The sequence below is a fragment of the Salvelinus namaycush genome, unplaced genomic scaffold (genome assembly GCF_016432855.1).
Source record: "Salvelinus namaycush isolate Seneca unplaced genomic scaffold, SaNama_1.0 Scaffold1746, whole genome shotgun sequence".
Lineage (NCBI taxonomy): Eukaryota > Metazoa > Chordata > Actinopteri > Salmoniformes > Salmonidae > Salvelinus > Salvelinus namaycush.
The window spans coordinates 1-12,522 of NW_024058504.1; the positions used below are offsets into that span (position 1 = coordinate 1).

At 44.4% G+C, this 12,522-nt stretch overlaps 1 protein-coding gene across 1 annotated transcript in view; it reads right to left on the reverse strand.

Annotated features, from left to right (window-relative positions):
- Positions 1 to 4,771: 4,771 nt before the first annotated feature.
- Positions 4,772 to 12,522, reverse strand: part of LOC120037527 (ankyrin-3-like) — a gene marked incomplete at both ends in the record, with an annotated part of 44,795 nt that continues 37,044 nt past the window's right edge. The window contains 2 exons of the mRNA XM_038983559.1: positions 4,772 to 4,870; positions 10,951 to 11,148. Of these exons, the coding sequence (XP_038839487.1) occupies positions 4,772 to 4,870; positions 10,951 to 11,148 (297 nt within the window). The remainder of the gene's footprint in view (positions 4,871 to 10,950; positions 11,149 to 12,522) is intronic.

Consider the following 12,522-nt stretch of genomic DNA (forward strand, 5'->3'; position numbering starts at 1 on the left):
TACTTTGGAGGACCAACAAACAGTATATTATGAACCATGTAGCACTCTCAAGCCCAGAGTCGTATCGTAAGGAGGACACACACAATACTATCATCACAAGTGGGACTACCAAGCCAGAATGTTCGTAGGTGGAGAGGACCACACAAATATCACCCGTCGTGACTCCAAGCGGAGTCCGTTAGTGGCAGAGGATGAAACACACACATCTCATCGGGTGACAGCTCCACAGCCAGATTCGGTCGAGGATCGTATCCACCCACACATACAACGTGTGAGAGTAGCCAAGCCCAGAGAGTAGGGGAGAGACACCGAACTAACATATCAAGTCAGTGATAGACTCCAAGAACACAAGAGTGTAGTGCGGAGGGACCACACAACATATATACAGTGTGACTCCAGCCGCCGGAAGTCGTTTAGTGGGCGACCACCACAAAGCATAATATCACCGTGACACCATGTGAGTAGCACCAAGCCCAGAGTCGTAGGGGAGGAACCACAAACAGATCAGTAACCACTTCGCTTGACGCCAAGCCGGAGTCGTACAGGAGGTGACACCACACAAACAGTATCCACCGGTGTGACTCCCAAGGCGGAGAGTCGTCGTATAAGACCTAGTACCGGGGGGACGTGGGAGGACCACACAACATATCATCCTTGTGACTCCACGCAGAGTCGTAGTGGGAGGGACCACACAACAACATATACAAGACTTGTGACGCCAAGCCAGAGTCGTATAGTAGGAGGACCCACACAAAACAATCATCACCATGTGAACTACCTAAGCCCAGAGTCGTAGTGGAGAGGATACCACACAAAATATCACCGTGTGACTCCAAGCCTGGAGTCGTGGTAGTGGGGAGGACCACCAACATATCAATGTGTGACCCAAGCCAGAGTCGTAGTGGGAGGACCACACAACATATCACCGTGTGACTCCAAGCCAGAGTCGTAGTAGGAGGACCACACAACATATCACCTTGTGACTCCAAGCCGGAGTCGTAGTAGGAGGACCACACAACATATCACCTTGTGACTCCAAGCCAGAGTCGTAGTAGGAGGACCACACAACATATCACCTTGTGACTCTAAGCCGGAGTCGTAGTGGGAGGACCACACAACATATCACCGTGTGACTCCAAGCCAGAGTCGTAGTGGGAGGACCACACAAAACATACTCACAGTGGTGACTCCAAGCCCAGAGGGCGTCAGTGGGAGGAACCACACAGACATATACCGAGGGACTCCAAGCACCACGGTACGTAGTGGGGCAGGATCCACACAAACATAGCAACATGTGAATCCAAGCCAGAGTCGTAGTAGGAGGACCAACAACTATCACCGTTGTACGAATCCAAGCCGAGAATCGTGACGTAAGGATGAGAGGAAGGACAGCACACAACATATTCACGGTGACTCCAAGCCGGGAGTCGTAGATGGGAGGACCACACAAAAATCAAGGTATGTACTCCAAGCCAGAGGTCGTGTGGAGGACCACACACAAACATATCAACCGTGTGACTCCAAGTCAGAGTGTAGTAGGGGGACCACACAACCTCACCTTGTGACTCCAAGCCGGAGTCGTTAGTAGGAGGACCCACACAATCATTATCCACCTTGTGACATCCACAGCCAGAAGTAGCCTAGCAGTAGGAGGACACACACCACATATCACCTTGTGACCGTCTAAAGCCGGCAGTCGGATGGGAAACGAGGAACCACACCAACATATCAACACCGTGTGACTCCAAGCAGACGCTTCGTCCAGTGGGAGACCACAGCAAAACATTCACCTTAGTGGCATCTCCAAGCCAGAGTCGTAGTGGGAGGACCACACACAACATATATCACCGTGTTGACTCCAAGCCAACGAGTCGAGGTGGGCGACGGACCCACCAACAACATATGTCACCTGTGTGGACTCCAAGCCAGAAGTCGTTATGTGGGAGGACCACACAACATCACTATATGCACCGTAGATTAATTGTGTGACTCCAAGCCAGCAAGACGCGTCACGTAAGAGCTGAGGACACACCAAAATATCACCGTGTGACTCCAAGCCAGAGTCGTAGTGGGAGGACCACACAACATATCACCATGTGACTCCAAGCCAGAGTCGTAGTGGCGAGGACCACACAACATATCACCGTGTGACTCCAAGCCAGAGTCGTAGTGGGAGGACCACACACATCACCGGTGAATCCAAGCCAGAGTCGTTAGTAGGAGGACACCACACAACAATCACCGTGTGTGATCCAAGCCAGAGTCGTAAGTGGAGGACCAACACAAAACATAATCACCGTCTGTGCACTCCAGCCAGAGTTCGTAATAGGAGCGCACCACACAAACATATCACTTGTGACTCTAAGCCGGAGTCGTAGTGGGAGGGAACCACCACATTGATAACCAGTGTGCCTCCAAGCCAGAAGTTTAGGGGAGGGACCACACAAATACACCTGTGTGATCCAAGCCAGAGTCGTAGTGGAGGACAACACACACATATCACAGTGTGACTCCAAGCCACAGAGTCGTAGTGGGAGGAACCACACAACATATCACCGTGTGGTCCAAGCCCAGAGTCGGTAGTGGGGAGGACCAAACAACATATCACCGTGTGACTACAAGCCAGAGTCGTAGTGTTGAGGACCACACAACTCTCACGTTGTGACTCCAAGCCAGAGTCGTTTATAGTGGGAGGACCACACAACTAATCACCATGTGACTCCAAGCCAGAGTCGTAGTGGGAGGACCACACAACATATCACCGTGTGACTCCAAGCCAGAGTCGTAGTAGGAGGACCACACAACATAATCACCGATGTGACTCCAAGCCAGGAGTCGTAGTAGGAGGCACCCACACAACATTATCACGTGTGCGACTCCAAGCCCGAGTCGTAGTGGGAGGACCACAACAACATATCACCGTGTGACTCCAAGCCAGAGTCGTAGTAGGAGGTCCACCCAAATTCACCGTGTGACTCCAAGCCAGAGTCGTAGTGGGAGGACCACACAACCATAACACCGTGTGGACTCCAGCCAGAGTCGTAGTAGGAGGACCACACAACATATTAACCCGTGTGACTCCAAGCAGAAGTCGTATGTGGGAGGACCTACACAACATATCACCGTCTGTGACTCCAAGCCAGGTGTATTGAGGAGGACCAGCACAAATATCACCTGTGGACTCCAAAGCCAGAGTTGTAGGGGGAGGACCAACAAAATTCACCGTGTGTGACTCCAAGCCAGAGCGTAGTGGGATGATCCACAAACAACATATCACCTTGTGCCTCCAAGCGAGTGTAGTGCGGAGCGACCACACACAACATATCACTTGGGACTCAAGCCAGCGTAGTAGTAGGAGGACAAACAACCATATCACCGATGGTTGACTCCAAGCCAGAGTCGTAGTAGGAGACCACACACAACCAATCACGTGTGACTCCAAGCCAGAGTCGTATGGGAGGACCACCCACAAAACATTCACCTTGTGATCCAAGCCAGAGTCGTAGTAGGAGACACACAACATATCACCGTGTGACTCCAAGCAGGGCGTTAGTAAGGAGGACCACACAAATATCCGTGTGACTCCAAGCCAGAGTCGTAGTAGGAGGACCACACAACATATCACCGTGTGACTCCAAGCCAGAGTCGTAGTAGGAGGACCACACAACATATCACCGTGTGACTCCAAGCCAGAGTCGTAGTAGGAGGACCACACAACATATCACCGTGTGACTCCAAGCCAGAGTCGTAGTGGGAGGACCACACAACATATCACCGTGTGACTCCAAGCCAGAGTCGTAGTGGGAGGACCACACAACATATCACCGTGTGACTCCAAGCCAGAGTCGTAGTGGGAGGACCACACAACATATCACCATGTGACTCCAAGCCAGAGTCGTAGTGGGAGGACCACACAACATATCACCATGTGACTCCAAGCCAGAGTCGTAGTGGGAGGACCACACAAAAATATCACCGTTGTACTCCAAGCAGAGTCGTAGTGGGAGGACCACACAACATATCACCGTGTGACTCCAAGCCAAGAGTCGTAGTGGGAGGACCACACAACATATCACCGTGTGACTCAAGCCATGAGTCGTAGTAGGAGGATCCACACAACATATCACGTTGTGACTCAAAGGCGGAGTCGTAGTGGGAGGACACCACAACAATCACCTTGTGGGACTCCAAGCCAGAGCGTAGTGGGGAGGACCACACAAACATATCACCGTAGTGGACTCCAAGCCAGAGTCGTAGTGAAGGACCACACAACATATCAACCGTGATGTGACTCCAAGCCGGAGTCGTAGTGGGAGGACCACACAACATATCACCGTGTGACTCCAAGCCGGAGTCGTAGTGGGAGGACCACACAACATATCACCGTGTGACTCCAAGCCAGAGTCGTAGTAGGAGGACCACACAACATGATGGTTATTTAATCAATATTTGCACATAAAAGGCATTTTCATTGGCATTTCTCAAATAATACATTTACTGACAAATGATCTGTTTCCATCAGGCCTGTCGTGCCATTGTTTCATCTGACATGTACTGTACTCTAATAAAAAGGTTGGGTGGAAACCTGGTTAGTAGCACTGCTAGAATACTGACCTGTAGTTACAGTATAATGAACCAATAGGAGAATAACTCATATGACATCAGGGAGAACTATCTGTGCTGTATGTCATAAAGGGCCACGTTACTATCAGTGGGCTGTACTACTGACGACCAGGCTAGCTCATCCCTGTTTCCATGGTGACTACAGTACCTTCCCAGCTGCATCAGGCGCAGTGTGTCTCTGCAGCAGAAGGTTGGCCACTTCTATCTTCCCATACTTAGCTGCAACATGGAGGGGAGTGAAGCCCTTCTGGAAGAGGGGAGGAGAGGAGAGAGGAGAGGAGAGGAGAGGAGGAGAGGACAGGAGAGGACAGGAGAGGAGAGGAGAGGAGAGGAGAGGAGAGGAGAGGAGAGAGAGGAGAGGAGAGTAAAGGAGAGGAGGAGAGTGAGAGACGAGGACGAGGAGAGGACGGAGGTAAGGAAGAGGAGGAGAGGAGAGAGGAGAGGAGAGGAGAGGAGAGGAGAGGGAGAGGAGAGAGAGAGGATAGGCGAGGAGAGGAGAGGAGAGGAGAGGAGAGGAAGAGAGAGGAAGAGAGGAGAGGAGAGGAGAGGAAAGGAGCGGGAAAGCGAGAGGAGAGGAGAGGAGAGGAGAGGAGAGGATGAGGAGAGGAGAGGAGAGGAGAGAGAAAAGAGGAGAGAGGGAAGGAGAAGAGGAGGAAGGAGGAGAGGAGAGGAAGGAGGAGGAGATGGAGAAGGAGAGGAAGAAGGGAGAGAAAAAGAAGGGGGGAGAGGGAGAAGAGGAGAGGAAGGAGAGAGGAAGAGACGGAGAGGAGAGGAAAGGAGGGGAGAGGAGAGGAGAGGAGGGAGAGGAGAGGGGAGGGAGAGGAGAGGAGAGGAGAGGAGGAGAGGAGAGGAGAGGAGGAGAGGATCAGGGAGAGGAGAGGAGAGGAGGAGGGGAGAGGAGAGGAGAGGAGAGAGGACAGGAGAAGAGGAGAGGAGAGGAAAGGAGAGGAAAGGAAAGGAGAGGAGAGGAAGAGAGAGGAGAGGCAAGGAGAGGAGAGGAAAGGAGAGAAGAGGAGGAGAGGAAAGGAAAGGAGAAAGGAGGAGACAGGTAGGAGATGATGCAGATGAGGGGAGTGAGGAGAGGAGAGATGAGATAAGAGAGGAAAGGAGATGAGAGAAGAGAGGAGTAGACAGCAATGAGCCACAACAACACTCACAGCATCACATCATCATAGATCATTACATGTTAGTCATTTAGCAGACGCTCTTATCCAGAGTGCCTTACAGTTAGTGCTTTCATCTTCAGATAGCTAGGTGGGACAACCACATATCACAGTAGTTAGTATATTCAGATAGCTAGGTGGGACAACCACATATCACAGTAGTTAGTATATTCAGATAGCTAGGTGGGACAACCACATATCACAGTAGTTAGTATATTCAGATAGCTAGGGGAACACCAACATATTATCGTAGTTAGTATATTAGATAGCTAGGTTGAGACAACCACCATATTACAGTAGTAGTATATTCATTCTGCAGATAGCTAGTTGAGGACAACCACATATCACAGTTAGTCTATGATTCACATAGCTAGGTGGGACAAACACATATCACAGAAGTTAGTATATTCAGATAAGCTGGTGGTGGACAACCACATATCCCAGTAGTTAGTATTCAGATAGCTAGGTGAGACAACACATAATACAGTAGTTAGTAGATTCAGATAGCTAGGTGAGACAACCACCATAATCACAGTAGTTAGTATATCAGATTAGCTAGGTGGGACAACCACATTATTACATAGTTAGTAATTCAGATAGCTAGATGGCGACCAACCACATATTACAGTAGTTAGTATATTGCGATAGCTAGTGAGACAACCAATATCACAGTAGTTAGTATTCAGATAGCTAGGTGTGACAACCACATATTACAGTAGTTAGTATATTCAGATAGCTGGGTGAGACAACACATATCACAGTGTTAGTATATTCAAATAGCTAGGTGGGACAACCACATATTCAGTAGTTAGTATATCAGATAGCTAGGTGAGACAAACCACATATCACAGTAGTTAGTATTATTCAGATAGATAAGGTGGGGGACAACCATTATCACAGTTAGTAGTATATTTCAGATAAGCTAGGGGGGACAACCACATATCACAGTAGTAGGATATTCAGATAGCTAGGTGAGACAACCTACATAAACAGTAGTAGTCTATTCTAGATGCTAGGTGAGACAACCAAACGTATATCACAGTAGTTCGTATATTCAGATAGCTAGGGGAACAGCCACATATCACAGTTAGTAGTGCTATTCAGATAGACTAGGTGGGAACAACCAACATATCACAGTACGTAGTAATTCAGATGCTAGGGGGACACCACAATCAAGTAGTTAGATATTAGATAGCTAGGTGGGACAAACCAATATATCACAGTAGTTAGTATATTCAGATGCTAGGTGAGACAACCACATATCAGAGTAGTTAGTAATTCAGATAGATAGGTGGGACAACCACAGATCGAAGTAGTTAGATATTCAGATAGCTAGGTGAGACAACCACATATTACAGTAGTTAGTATATCAGATACGAACTAGGTGGGACAACCACATATACAGTAGTAGTATACTTCAGATAGCTAGGTGGACACCACAATCACAATTAGTATCGATACAGGGACCCATACAGTTTAGATATTCAGATAGCTAGGTGGGACAACAACATATTACAGTAGTTAGTTATATTCAGCTAGCTAGGTGGGAACAACCACCATATCACAGTAGTTAGTAATTTCAGATAGCTGGTGGGACAACCACTAATTCACAGTAGTTAGTATATCAGAGCAGCTAGGTGTGACAACCAACAATCACAGTAGTGTTAGTATATTCAGATAGCTAGGTGGACAACCACATAACAGTATATGTAGTATATTCAGATAGCTAGGTGGGACAACCACTATACCGTTAGTTAGTAATTCAGATAGCTAGGTGGGACAACACCATTACAGTATAGTCTTTCAGATAGTCTAGGTGGGACTAACCACATATTACAGTAGTAGTATATTCAGATAGCTAGGTGGGACAAACCACATATGACAGTAGTTAGTATATTCAGAATAGCTAGGGGGACAACCACATATCGACAGTAGTTAGTATATTCAGTAGTAGCACCAAACAATAGGTATAGGCTAGGGGACAACCCACATATCACAAGTAGTTAGTATATTCAGAGCTAGGTGGGTGGAACAACACATATTACAGTAGTAGATATTCAGATAGGGCCCTTGAGGCTGGGGACAACAACACAGATGCACAAGTAGCTTAGTAGTATCAGATAGCTAGGTGAGGACAACCACATATACAGTAGTTAGTATATTCAGATAGCTAGGTGGGACAACCACAGATATACAGTAGTTAGTATGATTGCGATAGCTAGGTGGGGGACAACCACATATACAGTACGTTAGTATATTAAGATAGCTAGGTGGGACAAAACACATATACAGAGTTAGTATATTCAAGTAGCTAGGTGGGACAACCACATATTATACACAGTAGGTTAGTATATTTCAGAGTTAGGTGGGACAACCACATATCACAGAGTTGTATATTTACAGATAGCAGGTGAGGACAACCACATATACAGTGTAGTTAGTATATTCAGATAGCTAGGTGGGGACAACACATATTCACAAGTTAGTTATTCAGATAGATAAGGTGGAAGACAACCACATATCAAAGTAGTTAGTAAATATCAGATAGTAGGTGGGTGCAACCACATATTACAGTAGTTAGTAGTTCAGATAGCTAGGGTGGAAACCCACATATCACAGAGTTAGGTATATTCAGAGAGCTAGGTGGGACAACCACATATCACAGTAGTAGTATATTCAGATAGCAGTGGGGGGACAAACACACATCACAGTAGTAGTATATTCAGATAGCTAGGTTGAGGACAACACACATATCACAAGTAGTTAGTATAGTCAGGTAGGCTAGGTGGGAAAGCCACATATACAGAGTTAGTATATTCAGATGCAGGTGCAGCGCAATATCACACGTATAGTTATTCAGGTAGCAGGTGGGACAGCCACATATAGCAGTAGTTAGTATATTCAGATAGCTATGGTGGACAGCATATCACAAGAATATCGACTAGGTGCAGCATATAGTAGTGTATTTCAGATAGCTAGGTTGGACGCCAAATATCACACGAGTAGTTTCAGTAGTATGCACATATCACAGATAGCTTCAGTGCTGGGACACCCACATATTACAGTATGTTAGTATATTCAGATTAGCTAGGTGGGGACAGCCAACATATCACAGTAGCTTAGTAATTCAGATAGCTAGGTGGGACAGTCCACATATCACAGTAGTTAGTTAGATTCAGATAGTAGGTGGGGACAACCAACATTACACAGTAGTTAGTATATCAGGATAGATAGGTGGGAACAACCACATATCACATTAGTTAGATATATCAGATAGCTAGGTGGGACAACCACATTACTCACAGTAGTTAGTTATATTCAGATGCTAGGTGGACAGCCACATAGTCACAGTAGTTAGTATATTCAGTACGTAGGTGGGACAAATATCACAGTAGTAGTATATTCAGATAGCTAGGTGGCGACAACCACATATCACAGTAGTTAGATATTCAGATAGCTAGGTGGGACAACCACATTCACAGTAGTTTAGTATATTCAGATCAGCTAGGTGGGACAGCCACATATCCACAGTAGTTAGATATTCAATAGCTAGGTAGGGGGGGACAACCAAAGATCACAGTAGTGTATATCAGATAGCTAGGTGGGGACATACCACATATTACACACTAGTAGTATATTCAGAAGCTAGGTGGGACAACCACATTCACACTAGTTTATATATTCAGATAGTAGGTGGACAACCACATATCACAGTAGTTAAGTTATTCAGCATAGCTAGGTGGGACATACCACATATCACAGGTTAGTTAGTTATTCAGATAGCAGGTGAGACAACCACAATATCACAGTAGTTTTAGTATATTCAGAAGCTAGGTGGGGACAAACCACATATGCTCAGTAGTGAGTAATTCAGATAGCTAGGTGGGACAACCACATATTAAGTATGTTTATGTATATTCAGATAGCTAGGTGGACAACCAACTATCACAGGGTAGTTAGTATATCAGATAGCTAGGTGAAGACACCACATTATTACAGTAGTTAGTATACTTCAGACTAGCTAGGGGGACAACCACATATCACAGTAGTTAGTATATTCAAGATAGCTAGGTGAGCAAACACATATTACAGTAGTTAGTATATTCAGATAGCTAGGTGGGACAACCAATATCACAGTAGTTAGTATATTCAGGAAGCTAGGAGGGACAAACACATAATCACAGTAGTTAGTATATTCAGGTAGCTAGGTGGGGACAGCCACATATCACAGTAGTTAGATATTCAGATAGCTGGTGGACAGCCACATATCACAGTAGTAGTATATCAAGATAGCTAGGTGAGACAACCCACATATCACAGTAGTTAGTATATTCAGATAAGTAGGTGAGACAACCCACCCCCCCCAAATATCACAGTAGTTAGTATATTCGGATAGCTAGGGGACAGCCACATATCACAGTAGTTAGTATATTCAGGGGGGATAGCTAGGGGTGAGGACAACCACAACCTACAGTAGTTAGATTTATTCTTTCAGTAGTAGGTGGGACAACCACATATCACAGTAGTTAGTATATTCAGATAGCTAGGTGGGACAACCACATATCACAATAGTTAGTATATTCAGATAGCTAGGTGGGTAGCTAGGTATGTGTAGTGGGTGTAGTGTTAAAGTGGTAGGGTGAGGTAAGTGGCGTGATTCGTGTAGTGTAAAGTCGCGTATGGGTGAAACTGTGTCGGTGTTGTACGGTAAAGTTTAGGTTAACTTCGTAGTGGAAAGTGTGTAGGGTGAAAATGTGTAGCGGTGCTTAGTGATCGTTGAGGGTAGGTTGTAGTGGGTAGGTAGGGTTTAGTGTAGTGTAAATGGCGCACCAGGGTGAACTGTGTCGGGTGTAGTGTAAAGTGTGTAGGGTGAAGTGTTTGTAGGTGTAGGTATGTGTTAAATGTAGGTTAAAGCTAGTTGGGTAGGGCTGGATTAGTAGTGTAAAGTGTTTAGGGTGTAGTGTAAAGTGTTTAGGGTGTAGGGTGAAGGGTGTAGTGTAAAGTGTGTAGTGTAAAGTGTTTAGGGTGTAGGGTGAAGGGTGTAGTGTAAAGTGTTTAGGGTGTAGTGTAAAGTGTATAGTATGTAGTGTGTAGGATAAAGGGTGTAGTGTGTTGTGTGTAGAGTGTAGTGTGTAGGGTTTAGTGTGTAGGGTTTAGTGTGTACCTTGGTAGTGATGTCTGAAGAAGCCCCCTGGTCAAGGAGGACTGAGGTGACGTCTCTGTGTCCCTCTTTGGCAGCCAGGTGTAGGGGGGTGTAGCCAGAGGTGGTAGTGGCGTCAGGACACGCCCCATTCTGCAGCAGATACAGCACGATGTCAGGCTTCCCCAGACGACTGGAGATGTGGAGCGGGGTCTGGTTGTCCTGGAGACAGGGACAGAGGACCGGGTTAGAGGACAGACAGAAGACAAACATGAGCAAAGACACTTCAACAGACCACCAAAAAACATTTTTCTTAAGGTCAACTGTGACAACAATTCACAGTATTCATAGTAATCCAACTGTAAATACTCCACATGCCTAAGAATACCTCATTAAAATATAATAACTCCACCAATAAGAATACCTAATTTAAATATAATAACTCCACCAATAAGAATACCTCATTTAAATATAATAACTCCACCAATAACAATACCTCATTTAAATATAATAACTCCACCAATAAGAATACCTCGTTAAAATATAATAACTCCACCAATAAGAATACCTTGTTTTAATGTAATAACTCCACCAATAAGAATACCTTATTATAATGTAATAACTCCACCAATAAGAATACCTCATTTAAATATAATAACTCCACCAATAACAATACCTCATTTAAATATAATAACTCCACCAATAAGAATACCTCGTTTAAATATAATAACTCCACCAATAAGAATACCTTGTTTTAATGTAATAACTCCACCAATAAGAATACCTTATTATAATGTAATAACTCCACCAATAACAATACCTCATTTAAATATAATAACTCCACCAATAACAATACCTCATTTAAATATAATAACTCCACCAATAAGAATACCTCGTTTTAATGTAATAACTCCACCAATAAGAATACCTTGTTTTAATGTAATAACTCCACCAATAAGAATACCTCGTTTTAATGTAATAACTCCACCAATAAGAATACCTTGTTTTAATGTAATAACTCCACCAATAAGAATACCTTATTATAATGTAATAACTCCACCAATAAGAATACCTAATTTTTAAAGTATAATAACTCCACCAATAAGAATACCTCATTTTAATGTAATAACTCCACCAATAAGAATACCTAATTTAAATATAATAACTCCACCAATAAGAATACCTCATTTTAATGTAATAACTCCACCAATAAGAATACCTCGTTTTAATGTAAACTCCACCAATAAGAATACCTCATTAAAATATAATAACTCCACCAATAAGAATACCTCGTTTTAATGTAATAACTCCACCAATAAGAATACCTCATTAAAATATAATAACTCCACCAAAAAGAATACCTCGTTTTAATGTAAACTCCACCAATAAGAATACCTCATTAAAATATAATAACTCCACCAATAAGAATACCTCGTTTTAATGTAATAACTCCACCAATAAGAATACCTCATTAAAATATAATAACTCCACCAAAAAGAATACCTCGTTTTAATGTAATAACTCCACCAATAAGAATACCTAATTTAAATATAATAACTCCACCAATAAGAATACCTCATTTTAATGTAATAACTC